The sequence below is a fragment of the Rhipicephalus sanguineus genome, chromosome 5 (assembly GCF_013339695.2).
Source record: "Rhipicephalus sanguineus isolate Rsan-2018 chromosome 5, BIME_Rsan_1.4, whole genome shotgun sequence".
In the NCBI taxonomy this organism is placed as follows: Eukaryota; Metazoa; Arthropoda; class Arachnida; order Ixodida; family Ixodidae; genus Rhipicephalus; species Rhipicephalus sanguineus.
In genome coordinates, this window is record NC_051180.1 from 5,994,196 (window position 1) to 6,011,656 (window position 17,461).

The 17,461-nt window shown below is 47.6% G+C and overlaps 1 protein-coding gene across 1 annotated transcript in view; it reads left to right on the forward strand.

Annotated features, from left to right (window-relative positions):
- Nucleotides 1-17,461, forward strand: part of LOC119393144 (uncharacterized) — a 445,271-nt gene that overhangs the window by 276,216 nt on the left and 151,594 nt on the right. Inside the window, exons 35-36 of the mRNA XM_049415849.1 lie at nt 12,710-12,826; nt 14,217-14,333. Of these exons, the coding sequence (XP_049271806.1) occupies nt 12,710-12,826; nt 14,217-14,333 (234 nt within the window). The remainder of the gene's footprint in view (nt 1-12,709; nt 12,827-14,216; nt 14,334-17,461) is intronic.

Sequence of the window (17,461 nt, forward strand, 5' to 3'; positions counted from 1 at the left end):
TCGAACCAATTATGACCGTTAAACCGCTGCCTTCAAAAGGGAACTTGGCGTAAATTCGCGTCGTTCTGTGGTTCTCATTGCTCACCGCGCGCCAGCTGTAGAATGCCAGCTGTGACACAATCACGTATAAGGTGTGCTGCCAGAGCTCGCTATGCTTTCCCATGACAAAGCTCTGAGCTGCTTTTCCATTCTCGTGATATGTTGCCACTAAAAATTCCTATGACCGCTCAGGCAACGGTGCAAAAAACGAAAAAAAAAACATTTGACAACGTGGACATATATCAGCTTGTGAACCGACTCATGATACCTCTACGCACACCTGCCTGTAAATGTGTGTGCGTTTTTTCTGGCGTTTGTTTATATTTTTTATCTCCCCCATTCCTTTATATTTGAGATTTTCTTAGTTCTCGCGCTTACGTTTGTGCGCATGTGTAAATATGTGCGTGCTTCTGTGCGTGCTTGTGTTCATTCCTTTTTCTGTCTTTTTATTTTATGTTAGCGTTTGTTTTTGTAAATTGTCTTTCAGCTGCGTCTTTTTTTTTTTCAGAATTTCCTAAACTCATAGTCATCTCATTCAAAGCACCAAGTCCTCTGAATAGCGCGACTGACCTCTTCGACTTCACTAAAGCCTTTCTCTCTCGTCCACCTTGTCTTCTCAGTCTGCCTATTTGCTTTGTTTTCTCCTATTTTTCTGTCCTTGCTTCTTGTGTTGTTGCCACAATGTGACTAACCAACTTGCAAAAAAAGATAGGTCTATCACCTGTGACAACAAAGAAGCTTACAGAGCTACATTATCTTAAAAGAATCCCGTGGATTGCCCACTAATTTCACTTCTTACCCTTGTTCATGTGTTTATGCATCAGTGCATGCGGCAGCTCTTCAGAAGTGCACATGAAAGGGTGCCATATTGTGAAACGGCACCTTGCTATGTTGTTGCATTTTTCATGCTTCCAGTCTTCGTAAACAGGTTTCACTGCCCATCACATATGGTGGTACACATTTTCAATACGAATAACATTGTGCAGTGGGCTGTCATTTCTTGTCTGACGCTATCATCGTTATAAAGGCATTTTTCAGTGAATGGAGCACAGTAAAGTAGTGTACCGAGAGCTTTTGCAACTTTCACCATTTATTACTTCACCAATTTCATTGTCTGAATCTGACTGTCACTTTGCCTAGGGCTTGTTCGACGGCCAAAGTACCTCAGTAAAACGTCTAACTTTACTCTGCATTTTTCAGTACCAAAAAAAAAAGCAGAAAATGCTAGCAGAGTTATTCAGGGTTAATAATTGTGCTTGTGTTTGCATTACTTGTCCAGTCAGATAAACAAATTAAACAATGGCTACTACATTTATATGATTTGAAGTGCAGAATGCTAACAGTGCCTTTCAAGCGTACGCCCAATTACTGCAATTAAGTACCATGGGGCCCGTAAAGATCAACGGTGCCTGCCGAAATGAGTATTATGGACGTCACTAAGCAAATTATGTTTTATAATTGTTCTTATTTTCATTACTTGCCTCAGCCAGATAACCAAAATAAACAGTGCAACCACATGACTGTGCTTTGGCATGCGAGCTGCTAACAGTTGCTCTCAATTTGGAGTTTACTGCTATTTTACCAACAATGGCTATGACGTGACTGTGGTTTGTAGTGCAAGACTGCTAACGGTGTCTTTCAAGCGTGCCCTGACTATCGTTATTTGACCACTCGGCCCCTCAAGCTCGACGGTGGCTGCTGCCTCAATGATTACCTTGGGCCTTCTCACATTGGCATTATTCATCTCAACAGGCTGTCAACAACAATAGGAGCGGTACAACTACCTGGAAACGGGCAACAGGAGCACTCCACTGGGCTTGCATTGCTATTATGTGTTAAAGTGGCTTAATGAAATTAACAGTGACTGTGCTGTAGAGTAAACTGAGCGGACGGTGTGTTCCTGTTATTGCTTGGCTGCATTTATTGGCCTTTAGGGGCATGTAAAGCTTGTCGATGGCTCCAACATGACTGCCTCGGCAGACCTGAAGCTTACAATTGCTTCTCGCAGTGCTTGCATTGGCATTATTCATCTGAACAGGCTATAAAGAACACTAAGGGTGGCACAACTACCTGGAAATGGGCAACGGGCACGGCACTGGGCTTGCTTTGATATTATTTTTTGAAGTGGCTTAGTGAAATTAACAGTGACTGTGCTGTAGAGTAAACTGAGCGGACGGTGTGTTCCTGTTATTGCTTGGCTGCATTTATTGGCCTTTAGGGGCATGTAAAGCTTGTCGATGGCTCCAACATGACTGCCTCGGCAGACCTGAAGCTTACAATTGCTTCTCGCAGTGCTTGCATTGGCATTATTCATCTGAACAGGCTATAAAGAACACTAAGGGTGGCACAACTACCTGGAAATGGGCAACGGGCACGGCACTGGGCTTGCTTTGATATTATTTTTTGAAGTGGCTTAGTGAAATTAACAGTGACTGTGCTGTAGAGTAAACTGAGCGGACGGTGTGTTCCTGTTATTGCTTGGCTGCATTTATTGGCCTTTAGGGGCATGTAAAGCTTGTCGATGGCTCCAACATGACTGCCTCGGCAGACCTGAAGCTTACAATTGCTTCTCGCAGTGCTTGCATTGGCATTATTCATCTGAACAGGCTATAAAGAACACTAAGGGTGGCGCAACTACCTGGAAATGGGCAACGGGCACGGCACTGGGCTTGCTTTGATATTATTTTTTGAAGTGGCTTAGTGAAATTAACAGTGACTGTGCTGTAGAGTAAACTGAGCGGACGGTGTGTTCCTGTTATTGCTTGGCTGCATTTATTGGCCTTTAGGGGCATGTAAAGCTTGTCGATGGCTCCAACATGACTGCCTCGGCAGACCTGAAGCTTACAATTGCTTCTCGCAGTGCTTGCATTGGCATTATTCATCTGAACAGGCTATAAAGAACACTAAGGGTGGCACAACTACCTGGAAATGGGCAACGGGCACGGCACTGGGCTTGCTTTGATATTATTTTTTGAAGTGGCTTAGTGAAATTAACAGTGACTGTGCTGTAGAGTAAACTGAGCGGACGGTGTGTTCCTGTTATTGCTTGGCTGCATTTATTGGCCTTTAGGGGCATGTAAAGCTTGTCGATGGCTCCAACATGACTGCCTCGGCAGACCTGAAGCTTACAATTGCTTCTCGCAGTGCTTGCATTGGCATTATTCATCTGAACAGGCTATAAAGAACACTAAGGGTGGCACAACTACCTGGAAATGGGCAACGGGCACGGCACTGGGCTTGCTTTGATATTATTTTTTGAAGTGGCTTAGTGAAATTAACAGTGACTGTGCTGTAGAGTAAACTGAGCGGACGGTGTGTTCCTGTTATTGCTTGGCTGCATTTATTGGCCTTTAGGGGCATGTAAAGCTTGTCGATGGCTCCAACATGACTGCCTCGGCAGACCTGAAGCTTACAATTGCTTCTCGCAGTGCTTGCATTGGCATTATTCATCTGAACAGGCTATAAAGAACACTAAGGGTGGCACAACTACCTGGAAATGGGCAACGGGCACGGCACTGGGCTTGCTTTGATATTATTTTTTGAAGTGGCTTAGTGAAATTAACAGTGACTGTGCTGTAGAGTAAACTGAGCGGACGGTGTGTTCCTGTTATTGCTTGGCTGCATTTATTGGCCTTTAGGGGCACGTAAAGCTTCTCGGTGGTTCCAGCATAGCGACTTTTGTTTTCGTTTCAACATACGCCCTGCCAACATTGGCAGTCAACTTCGCCTCGGCTGCTGCTACTTCACCATAGGGCGCCACAACATGGCAATGGCTGCACGAATGAGCAGTTTGGGCTTCACTAAAGTAATAATGTTTTATAATTGTTCCTTACTTGCATGAGCTAGATACCCAAACAATGAAACCACATTAATGTGCCGTGGCGTGCAAGCTGTTAACAGTGGTTGTCAATTTCGCGTTGACTGCAGCTATCTCATCAACGGGCCTGTCAAGCTGGACAGTGGCTGCCTGGATGAGGATCTTGGGCGCCACATGGTTTTTCAGGGTTAATAATTATGTTTGCATTTCGATTTGCCAGCATTTCAGCATGTTTCCATGCCAGTAGTTAAATTGAGCAAAATGTGTGCAGGACGTTGCTCTTTCAGAATTGAACTTCCATTAAAAGGAATACGCCATCAAATGAACTGCCTACTTATTTGAGGGGTCACGGGGTCGATGACTGAACACAACATCCCCACCGGCAACATTTAGGTAGCCCTGATAAGGGCTGTTATTTAATTAATAGGTAGCCGTTAAGCTTCCTCGAGGGGCTCAATGCCGGACAGCTCGCAGTCAGAGTCGCTTTCTTCAGTGTCATCTTCCCCCAGTTGGATGACGATGGGCTGGACATGGTCACTTCCAGACGTGTCAACTCGGAACTTAGCCTCCAGTTCCATCACATGCCGGATGTTCTTCCTCCAGTCTTCCGCCGTTACGTTCTTGATTTTTTCCCTCAAGATGTCTTCAACAGTGCACAGCTTAAAGTCTCGGTTGTCCGCAGCGATACCATTTTTCACCTTTGCCCACACGAGCTCAATGGGATTGAATTCGCAGTGGTACGGCGGGAGCCTGAGCACAACGCAACCGGCCCTTGCAGCTGCGTTGTCTATGATGTAGCTGAGAAAGCGTGGCTTCACAGATGCCACCAACTCAAGCAGCTGCCTCTTCACTAACGTCGCGCTGTAGGCGATGTCCTTGCTATTCAGCCACTCTTGTATGTTTTCCTTCTTCCAGGACGTCGTCGGCAATTTCTCTTCTCGCCGGGAGTGGTAAGGTGCATTGTCCAAAACAATGACACTACCAGCTGGCAACTTCTGCAGCACGTCGCCGAACCATCCCTCGAAGCGATTGCCGTCCATTTCTTCGTGGTAATCGCCTGTTTTTCGCCCTCGGAATACATCCAAGCAGCCGTCTACGAACCCATCTTCACTGCCGATGTGCGTGACGATCAGGCGCTGGCCTTTCCCAGAGGGTTGTTTCAGACCCGTTGAAAGGCCGTTTGCGCGAGCGTACAGGCGTCCGCGCTTCTGCACCACGGTGTCTGTCCATACGGTCAACTGAGTGTGTCCCGCCGTCACCCATGTCTCGTCCAGGAATAAGATCTTTCGGCCTTCCGCCCGGTAGCGCTCCACGTCACGAAGGTAGCGATTCCGCCACTCGACGATGTCGTCGCGGTCGATAAGCAGCGAGTTGCGGCACCTCTTCTCGTACTTGAAGCCGATCTCGGCAAGCAGGCGCCGCACAGTACAGCGCTTCAGTGACGGGAGATCCATACGGTTCGAGAACTCGTTGGTTATCTTCTCGACCGTCGGTATCTCGTTGCGGCGAAAGAAATCGTGCACACATGACCTCAGCGCGCACAACGTGAAGCTGTCATATTTCGTGCTGCGTCTTCTCTTCTCCGCATTTCGTGGGCGCTTTCGCGAGGGCGTCGAGAGATTGCCGCCCGAAGAAGACGAAGCCTTGGCCTCTCTCCTCACCTTGAAGACTGTGCTTTCGCTGACACCGAGCATCTCGGCGACAAACGTGCTCGTGTCCTCCACGCTGCGTTCGGGCTCCCTGTTGCGCCAGTACGTGTAGCAGTGGAAGATCATGTTCCGTGAATCGCTGTTGAGGATGTGGCCGCTCTTGTTCTTGCCGACGCTCCTTGGTGGTGTGGACATCGAGGCAACACAAGGCTCGTTCGGCAACAAAGAATCGCTTTCCGATGTCACTTCGCTGGGCTCCATGGCGGAAAACTCGCGCTGAACGCCGTGCGAAATCTCGCGAGATCGCAGGTTTGCAAAAAGAAAAAAAAACGTGAAAGAAAAAGAAAATAAGATGCATCACATTCTTGAAAATAAGTTTGTGAAAGCATAAAACTAAAAAAAAGCAGAAATATTTTGCTATTTAAAACCAGGAGACAAGCATCCATGTATTTATTTAAAACGATGAACGAAGCTTTCTTTTACCTTTCCTGCCTCGGTCGTCTTCTCGCCCCAGGTTTGTAATGGTTTCGATAAGTGCATTGTGCCTTTAAGTATTTGTTAAACAGCAACTGATTAATTTTAGGCTCGGGAAACGAGTAGTAAATTATCCGCGTACATGTAAACAAGTGCAAAAACCATGCAGCGCTGCCCTTTCTACTTTTGTCCCTTGCAACGAATTTAGAGAGCAGACGACGCGCAGCGTTGTAGAAGGCACGGGGTTATTTTTCTCTCGCGATCCGGCATGTGCTGTTGCATTCCCATCACGACAGCTCTATCAAACCAGTCATCAAGGTACGAAAGTATTATACGTACAGGGAATTACGCGATTTAGAACCACAATTTTTTTTAAGCGGGACTATTTCTTTGCCGCGGAGGCAATGGGCTGCCGCGCTCCGGTCATATGGGCGGGGCCTCTCCTTTTTTCTAAAGTTGTACCCGACTATAGACAACACGTGCTGTGCTATCAGCATTAGAAGCTGACGTCAGCACAGACTGCCGGGCGGCGTGCTAGCCACGCGTTTCGTTGGGGTGCCTCGATATGCACCAGCCTGCTGGCGAGAGGAGGACATGACACGACAGAAAAACTTGGAAACTAATGGTAGTCTTTAAGCTTGCTTGTTATTTTACGTTAGTAAAGTAATGAAATTGGCTTCTAAATGCGCCAAAATAGAAGTTCAAAGCAGCATTGGAGCCAACCTAAAATTTTCGCTGCTAGGTGTGGTCGCAATGTCGCCAATTTGGCGCAAAGTAGCCACCTGACAGTATTATGCAAAATTTGAATCAATGCGTTCTTGGTTACGTTGGAAGAAAAGTTTTGTTCAACGTCATGGCACAGTGCACACGCACATGTAAGCAGTAAGACATAAGAAGCTGGGTCTAAACACCGATTATGCGTAGCGGTACAATGCGTGCTACCCCAAGGTAGGGCCAGAAATGGCCCTACAGTTGCTGTTAGTAAATTCCGCGCGAAGCCCACCACTGGAAAAGCCGGCGCCACCGTCGGCGTACCGTGCTTGGCAGGATCACGTGGTCAAACGGCTGCGTCGTCTTCTTCGGGAGCGAGCTCGAGACGAAGTTAATAATAAGGGCTTTATTTCTTCTGTAACATTACAGAAAGGTGGCAAGAGCAAAAGGCACCAAGGCCTGACAGAGGCTCCTGCTCCGTTGTGAAACTGTGAAGTTTTAAAATGCCACCTGCGCTGCAATTCTGATTAAGAGAGGAGGTCTTCCCGCTTCCGGTGTGCGCCCGACAACACTTGAAAGTGCTATACAAGTAGTCGCTGTCTTTGAAGACGTCCTGTATGGTAGGCCCGTGCTCGGTGCAGGGCGTAGTACGCAAGGGAGCCCGGTGTCAGCCTGCACACGTATCCGCTGGGTAAGAAGCAGTGTGGAAGCTTCGATTGCGAAACTTGGAAACCGTAAACAGCCATCGCCTAAAACACACGTGTGCAGCCAGCACTTCCGCGAGGAAGGTTTCTGCTTCGGCATGGGGCTGCGATGTTCGGCGAGCAGCATAAAGCGCTCACTGAGACTCTCGCCCGTGTACACTGTCCGGCTAATGAGGCTTTTGTCCCGCAATCTGGCCCATACGTTGCCCACCTCCATATCAACCAAAAATTATAGATTGATTCACTCCCAGATTCAAGTTATCCCATCCCAACCCCACTTGCTTGCTACGGAGCCGTATGTATTAATTCTTGTCCGAAAGGTACCACGCCTCTTGCTTTAGAGGCACAATTCTGCCACTGATATTGCTGGAAAACTCAACAAAGAATGTTGCGCATTAAAAATTTCCACTGCATGCAGTGGAAATTTGTAATGCGGCATACAAATTTATAATGCAGTGAAACTTATTACATTTTTCTTAGTCTTCAGGTAGTTTTCAGCCGCAATAACTTCTGTATTTTTCACTGTCATTCCAAGCTTATGCGGGTCGTTGTCTACTGCCGTCGTCTGGAGAACTAGTCCAGCGAACGCTGCTATGTGATATTTGTTCGCGATTCCAGATGGGTACTTTCGAAATTGGACCACCGGTAGTCTTCAGCAGCTGTGAAACGTTTTTCGGATGCAAAATAAGCACTTCAAGCCACTTAGTCTTTATAAAATGAAGGAAGGAAGACGAGTTTTAAGGGCTCGTTTTTCTTAGCTAGACACAATATTGATGAGAATAAACCGACAATAAAGCAAGGAAAGTATAGGTGATGTTATTTGCAGTAATCAGGATATAAGTGTGAAGAAAGTAAAGCAGACGAAAAGATAACTTGCCGCTGGCAGGGACTGAACTTGCGACCTTCGAATAAGGCGCTCAAATAACGCGTCCAAGAGCATCGGACGCGTTATCCAAAGGTCGCAGGTTCGGATCCTGCCGGCGGCAAGTTATCTTTTCGTCCACTTTACTGTCCTCACACTTATATCCTGATTACTGCAAATAACATCACCTATACTTTCCTTGGCATTATTACTTGTTAGTTCTCATTAATATTTAGTCTTGCTCAAGTACACAGTAAACCACTTTACACCCTTAAGGGGGTTTTGCCGTGTCTATAACTAACACCCTTACACCCTAGGAAAAGGGTGTTTTGACGTATCAAAACACCCATACCATAGGGTGTTTCCAATAGCCTAAACACCCTTATCACTGAAAAATGTGAAAAATAAAATCTATTAGTCAGGGGACACGCAATTACAGATGACATCAGCACAGAAGGTGCACACACGCGCCAAACCGCACACACAACAGAGCGTATTGTAAAATACCACATGGACGGAGCGCTCGTGCTACACCACCTTACAATGGCCATCTGGTATATATAGCCATAGTATCTTAAGCCGCCGTTCAGTGCCGGTGGAGATATTCCTGTTCCGTATGAATGAACATTAAATATTAAGAGAATAGGCGTACGTTTATGGTACGCTTGTAGATATCCCTAAACGAGACATGCCTTTTAATCTAAACTTGCCTAAGATCCAACGACATTTTAATTAGCGAGTCCCAGCTATCATCTGGCACGCTGTGGTACGGGCCATGGGTGTTTCGATAACCCATAACACCCTTACCTCCTAAAGGGTGTTTAGTTAGAGCATTACCCCTTAAAGGTTATTTTGCGGAAGGAAAACACCCTTACACCCTAATTTTTGCTAATTTTGGTTAGGCAAAAGGGTGTTTTGCTTGCTTGAAACACCCTTAAGGGTGCAAAGTGGTTTACAGTGTATAGGCCAGCTCAGAGCCGCAGGAGCAGCGTTCGCTGATCTTGCGAGCACGTGGAGCGGTGGGAGCCAATGGGGCACTGAACTACGAGGAAAATCACTCATCCTTCCAAGAGTAAAAGCTTTTCTCTCTCTCTCTCTAACGATGCCACATGCTTCTCCTCATAGACTGCTCCGCCTTCAACTGCACTCGCGAAGTCCGCGGTCATAAGCTTTGGTCTATGAGCGTTTCGATGCTATAGCTGCTGGCAGTTCACTGTAATTGAAAGGGAGTGGTAGGAATCGTGCTAAAAAAGAAAGATTTTCGGGGAACTGATTAGCAATATGTGTCCATGTGCTTCGGGTTGTGGATGAATTCGCCCTCACGGTGCCAATCGCTAGCTTCCTGGTTAGCTCACTTGGTAGAGCGACCACCCCGGAAAGGCGTTGGTCCCGGGTTCGATCACCGGACGAGGACGAATTTTTCGGCAACTAAGAAGTTTTCTTCCGTATGGATGTCCTTGTGGCTTAATGCTAAGAACAGGTGGCTGTCGATTTCCTCTTGTGAACCCTTCCGCCACCTTGCGGGATTCCGCTGAACAGATTTGCAATCGAAACCTTATAGCCAACATCTACTAGAGCTCTACAGCTGCCTTCCTTCTCCACAAGAAAGGCAATAGAACTGAGATAGAGAAAGGAGTCAGACTAGGAGACACGATCACTGCAGTGTTGTTCACTGGGCTGCGAAGAAAAAAGTCACAGTTTCGCCGCAAGGGCGAAGCAATGAATGCGATCGCAAAAAAAAGCGGCCCGTGGTCGACGCGCTGCTACGCTGCAAAAACATCTGCCCCCCGACAGCAACTACCGCGCGAGCAGACAGCGGAATGGCAAGGTTCCCCCTGCGCAAATATTAGAAAAAGCGACCGATCTGGCCGACGACTTTTAAATGCGCCCGTTGCGCTCCTCGCGCTATCTCGCTGGTAATGAAGAAACGCCTGCCGTCTCTGAGTCCTGCCAGCGGTGAAGAGTTTGTATATAACGCTCGCCGTTAGCTATCTGAAGGATCTGCGCTTTGTGGCGTAGTGGTTAGCGCCACGCGCTGCGGAGAGGCCGTTGGTTCGATTTCGCGCTTCGGAAGAATTTTTCTGAGTTATTTTTCTTTGGGACTTATGTATATATATATATATATATATATATATATATATATATATATATATATATATATATATATATATATATATATATATATATATGGACAGTCTCGGCAAACACGAGCCGAGACTGTCCATATAATTGCTATCGCAATAATAGAGATTAATATAGAATACCTAAATTTTCGGATGACATAGTGCTTTTGGGCAATGATGGTGATGAATTGCGAAAAAAGAGAAAACTATTGAACATTAAAATCAATGAAGTAATAAAGTGGAGCTAGAAATGAATCCGCTGAAGACAAAAGTAATGATTAGCAGCCTGACAAAGGAAAAAGAATTCGCGATTGGCAACGAACCCTTGCAGCCTGTACGAGAGCACGTATATATGTATAGTACCTCAACTGCCAAGTGATGCGCAACGCAGCTGAGGACGGCAGCGAGTTAGGGCCGAGAGGTCTGCCTGCATCAATGTTGCTCGGGAAGTTCACTGGCATCAACTCGCACGAAGGCAAATTAGGTGATAATGATGATGATGCTTCTATTTACAGGATCGTCCCCACCTAAGGTGAACACCTCATCAGTATTTGTCACAAACGAGCGCGTAAATAAAGCGCACGCGCGGCCGCTTGCAAACGGCTGCGAGACAGAACGGCGCGAGCCGCTCGCCCAAGAAACACGAACGACAAAAAAACAAGCAACAAAAGACACCGACGCGCCGCATCCTCCTCACCCACTCGAGCCGGACGCAGACAACGCGATCAAACGCCCGGCAAAGCCTGGATGTTTCTAGAAGGAAGGGGTGACGCATCACCGAGCGACGCCGCCGCGAGTAGAACCGGCGAGAGAAATCTCGAACTATCCTTAGCCTTGGCTGTACCCTCCCGACGCTTCTAGAAACCGGGTGAGAAGGGATAAAAGCGTGCAAACCGTGCAAACGACGACCAGCGAGTCAGTCAATCAGACAGAGGAGTGAGTCAGTCGACCGGGATATGGTGAAGTTATGCTAAGTGTGACTCCGTTAGCCAAAGAAGACGTGTTTATGATGGTGGGCGGTCAGTCGATCGTCGATCTGGAATTGGATGACGACGCCGTGTGAGCCGCGACAAGTTACGACGACGGTTGAGCTACGACGACCAACGCTGGAGCTGGCGTGAGTGTTTCCTAGAAGAGAAGCATTCGATTACCGTCCAAGAATTGTGGACTGGATACGCCGTTGTACGTTCGGGACTTTAACTGTCCTTGAATAGTTGTAATGCATGCGATTGCATTTGTAGCGTGTGATCTGTTTGTTTAGTTCCCGTTGTGTAAACACTATCTGAGTTATATTGTGAAGTTGTAACTGGTACTAGCCGAGTGTACATGTGTTTGTGATATTTGTATTGCATTAACTGATAATATATTTCGTTTTCGTCTGTGTTATCGACTCTCGGCTCTGACTCGGTCTTTGGACCACAACCGGCGTTCGCTGGCGCAACAAAAGGACCAACTCTAAATTGTCCGCGCTTTCGTGGTGCGTTTCGGGGGGCCGATACGTCCGCCCTTGGAATCCGCCCGGCGATTGCCAACCCGATTAACGGGATCAGTGACAGTATTCAAAGCATCAGAGAGGCTGATGTTTAATACAGAATTCGGAAAATCATTATTGCATTTATGGACACCATTGCTAGAAGTCATATAACGGACGTTTCCCTCGTGAAGTAGTATTAATGTTGTGGTTCAAGTTGCCGGCTTGAAAACTAATGAGGTGTTTTCCTTAGATGTGGCCCACCCTGTTCATAGCTACCTGAACATATCGTTGTGCTTGTGCGTTCACCAGGATAATCACATGAATTGGCGACTATTAATCGGCAGTGTGACAGGGCAGTGCCGTACCTTTTCACTTTTTTTGCTTGATGTTATGCTTTTGTGATGGAATCGGGTTGTTTATGGCAATGCAGACGGCACATATAGACTCAGCAGCTGTAAACCCGTAGTTGGATAATTGTAGTTTACTGTTAGTAACCGTATCAACAAGGTAGTGACTGTCATGGTAGTGAAGTTGTTAACTTTGTATTGTTAGTTCTCTGTATGTAGTAGTTGTAAGTAGTAAGTGTCGTAAGGCAGAAAAGCTGCTAACCTGTGAGTTATTACATTGGTGGTGAACAAGCGTATACTACCTGAAAGTTAGCAATTGCTTAAGAGCACAGGGTTGCGAAATGAGAATTCATCCTTCTTATTCTAGGAATTATGTTCGTCCTTTGCCGCTGTCTATGACAGCCTTATTTATATAGCGTCACCCGCTTTCTTAGTACTCTAACCACGTAGACAGTATTGTCCCGTCGACCAGTGCGGTCATGCAAATGAGTGCCCTTGACGTATCGCAGAGAAGGTGATCTGCCCGGAGGACTACGTCAAGTGCACGAGGTCCTACTGCATCCCGTCGCACTTTCTGTGCGACGGAAAGTGGGACTGCATTGGCGGCGAAGACGAAATCGAATGCAGTGAGTACTCACTACGCCGTATATGCGCTGACGACCTTGCGTTTCGTTTTAGTGTTTGCCAAATCAACTCTGCTAGAACCTCGTTACTTATGAATAATAAATGAATAATGAAAAACACGACAAGTTACAGTCACAGTGGCACAAAACAAAACAATTTCGAGAAAACAAAAGGCACAGATAATCAAACAAGATATACTTATTTTAACTTGGCTCATGACGAAAAGTGGGCGCGAATAACACGGCACACAAGAAAAGATGGACACAGGACGCCCAACTTCTCATTATACTTGGCTACAATACGATCGGTTCAAGTAATGGACGAAGGCATCAGTACGACAATCAAGGGAATATAGAGCCCCGCGCGCTTTTTTGTGAACACACACACAGACTGACAGGTACAATCACCGGAGTGAGGGGGTCCTCGGGCGCTTTTTGGACACTGTCGAATTCCGCCATATTGTCAAATTTTGTAATGACGGCATTTTAAGCCAATCAGAGAGGCCGTAGCAGCCGTCTGAGCCAATCAAAGTTGACCAATGGCGGAATTTAACAGTGTCCAGAATAGCACCCCAGGTCGTTTGGTTAATCCGCGATGGCGATGACCGACTGGAATTCAGCACATGGATGAGCACACAAGAAGGAAGACGATGCTTCATGTTGTGTCTGTATGCTTTCGTATGTATGTATGTATGTATGTATGTATGTATGTATGTATGTATGTATGTATGTATGTATGTATGTATGTATGTATGTATGTATGTATTTACGTGTGTATGTACGTATGTATGTATGTATGTATGTATGTATGTATGTATGTATGTATGTATGTATGTATGTACACGCTACAAACATTTCGTGGGCTTTCAGGGGATGAACTGTCCTATGCTTTCATTTGACCGAGTTAATTTCGGTCATACATCTACATGTATCGGAAAATTTTTGCGGGCCGGGCCGCATGCGGCCCGGAACCTCACACGACTGTCTTCATCCCATATTTTTGTTTTCTTAATAAGTTTGATCATGAGATACACATACGTGACTGGTCTCAGGCATTTCTTTTTTTTTTTTTCGTGAGACACCCTCAGCGGTCACCATGTGTTAAAACGTAACCGTGGAACAAAAACTATATTTCGAAGTCGGCTCGGCGTCCAGATTTCAGTAATTCTCGAGATCAGTATGGATATGTTTCTCACAACCTGATGTCAAATCCCCCTTCAGAAATGACCCATATACGAGATATGGGAAAGGCCTTTCAAATGACAATGTTAGCTCACATTTTGTTCAGACCTTCTGCACCATACCGGTCCATCGGGAGACTAAATTTTGTTACTGCGGCCCGCTACCCGAGGCGAGCTCCCTGGTATAGTAATATGCAACCTCTGTCCTGCAGACAAGTACACGTGCCCGGGTCGCTACAAGTGCCGCAACCAGAGCTCGTGCGTGGCTCTGCATCAGCTGTGCGACGGAACCCGCCAGTGCAAACACGGAGACGACGAACACCTCTGCGGTAAGCCACGCCCATGGCCCTTTTAAAGGGGCACTAAAGCGAAGCATTGAATCACAAGTTATTGTTTCAGAACTCTATTGTCGTTTATTTCGCCATCATTGGATAAATACGGGAAGACGAGATGAAGGTTTCATGTTTGAATTTCATGCCCAACTCGTCAACGTCACTGTGACGTCACGAATTTTCAAGTGTTTTTGCTTATTTTTCGGACGTTTCTGTTGAACGAAATTTTCTTAAACTTGCTATGTTAGGACTTTGCGTACCCTGGAGCACAATATAAAGCATTTTAGCGACAAACGACTACGCAGGCCCTAGCAGACGCCGACAAAATCTATGACGTCACGCGGCCTCCAAAGTTGCCTGTATTTTCTTTTTTCTGTCCTTAGCAGGCGTCTTGTCGCGGTAACACGGGCGCTTTCGGTATTGTGAAATTGTAATTTACTAATACGACAAGTATCGTTTTTCTCTTTAGTCTCTCTTCAAGTCTCGGCGCCATCTCCCTAGCGGAGGGTCACGAACAGGAATCGTTTTCCTCTCCGCTTCTCTGCACGGTCGCGCTGCTCCATGTATCTGTAGCGGCCACGGTGCCATAAACAACTCCACGGCAGGCTCCGTTTCGAGGGCCATAAAAACAGAGCTTTACCTTTCCCCTTCTAAAGATAAAGCGCGAGAAGCCTTCTTCATCCATGGGACATTAGCAGGTATTACATTTTCTTAACAGCCGAGCTGTTTATGCCGAGCGTTGGCCCGTCCGTCGCGAACAGAAAACTCCGCGTAGCGATAACGCCGCCGTGCGTTTCCTAGCAACCGGTGGCATAGGTTCGAGCCTGCTTCGCGAGCCCAGAAACGGCTCCGCCGAGCTCCCACCAGAAGCGCGCGACTGTGCATGCGCCGTGACGTCACCGTAGTGCAAGTGCACTTGGTTTCGTCCATCCGCCTCGACATTCGCGCAACCGCTCAACTCCGCCAGTCGTGAAAAGATGATTAGCCCGGCTTGCTCAGCCGCCTTTGACGAGGTCGGCGAAGACGAGTTTACGTTCCTTGCTCAACGTGAGGTCGCTGCAGAGCCACGCCGCGGACGTTAACCACGACAAACTGCTGTGTAGGGCCACGTTGATATGCTTTACCGCGGCATGGAACAGCCGCATGCAGTCGACAACCTCGAAAAGCCAGGAACAGCTAGGTGCCGATCAGCTCCGCTGTTTCTTTAGTGCGCCGCCACTGCAAGCTACGCCCCGCTTTATTTGTATATTTATTTTTTACTGTCTGACGCAGAGATCGAAGGGTATCATTTAATTATCCGTTCTTATAACCCGCAGGTATTGGTTTCCGATACTGTGTCACACGGGAAGTTTTGATCGCGATCAAGGTCGATCCGGATCAGGCTACATCCGGATCAGGTGCTGCTACACGGTCGCTTTTCATCGGGATCAAGACGATCGCGATCTGGCTGACGTTTGCGCCCAGCTCTATCCGGATTAGTTGGGACCGTGTAGCAGCGATGATTTCGATCGCGATCAAGAAATCTTATCTGCATCTCCCTTAATAGTGATCAAAAGTGCCCGTATGACATCGGTTTAACATTTCCATGGAGCCCATGCCTCTTCATGCGAAGCGTCCATCAGTTACGTTTTGTGTTAGCCCCTAGTGCCCTTCTATTCCCACACGCACGCTCGCTACACGTGAACCCTCCGCTCTACAAAATTTTTTATAAAGATTATTTTTACGTGTTATTTCTAGTAGAACTTGCTTTGTCAGAACAAATCTGTTTATGTTTGAATGATTATGGCACGTATACTTGCACCGGTGATGGCAGTAAAGATGAGTTGTAAGCAAGGAGTAAGATAGACAAGAAGTCTGGAAGGGACACATTTTGCAACGCCTCTTCATGCTTCGCGGCGTGTTTGCCAGACGGCGCTACGAATGGAGGAAATCGGCGTAGGAGAGACGCCGTCCTCGAGCAGAGCCACGGGCGGTGACTCCGTCTGCCGTTGCTACAGCAGCGGCGCGGACGCGTGCTTGGCCGCGTTCGCGGGTCTGCATGCCTATTGGCCTAGTGAGCCACCGATGGCGGCGCTGCGAACGGCGCTCCGGTGACGCAAAGGCGGGGATTAAGGACGGTGAAATCGATGAACGATTAATCGATTAACCGATTAAAGGTCCACAATTAATCGATTAATCGTCATCGATTTCCGCCTTTCGATTAATCGATTAAAGCTATTCGATTAATCGATTACGGCACCACCCACTCCCGCTGCCAACCTCCCCCCTTGGCCGGAGCGCATGACTTCGAGGCGCGCTGTCCTGAGACGCAGATGCCGTGCACAGTCGCCTCTCTTTCACTGCTTTCACTACAGCGCATATTTCCGCGCTAGCAGAACGAGCCCGGAGCTGGCGGCGGCCATACCTCATAGAGAAAGATATGAACTCGCCCTGAACTCCAAGCACTCCCAAATGCTTCAAGCCCGGACAGGAGGCGGCTCCACCCCATCGAGGCAGAAATGAACTTGCCCGCTTCGCTCCGGCTCACAGTCTGCTGCTGCTACTGCCTTCACCTCCTCCCCCTTAAGCTGGTTGAGCGTCGCCTGAGTATTGGCCTCGAGGCCCACCACTGGAAACGCCGGCGCCACCGTCGGCGTGACGTGCTTGGCAGGATCACGTGGTCTCAGCGGCCGCGTCGGCTCCTTGTGGAGCGCTGCCGCGTGCATTGAAAACGAGTGTCAAGCCCCACGTGCGCTGCGGTCTGTTCAAAAACGGAAGTTTTCTCGCATTTTCTGCTGAATTGAAACCATTGTAATAGTGTGGCTGTCTCCGAAGGCGACGAACATGGGGCTCTACCGCTCGGTGCCGCAGTGTCGGGCTTATGCAACGGAGCCCAGTGTCAGCCTGCACCGGTAACCGCGGGACAAGAAACTGCGTGAAGCATGGGTTGTAAAGCTAAGAACCAGCAAGTAGCCATCGGCTACGAGTCTTGTCGGCAACAAGCACTTCCGCGACGAAGACTGCGTCGGGTCTGCGATGTTCGGTGAGTAGCAGAAAGCGCGCACTGACACGATGGCTCGCGCGCGCTTCCCGCCGGCAAATGATGCTTATCTGCCACAGGATGGAAACGGCGCTACCTTTTACCA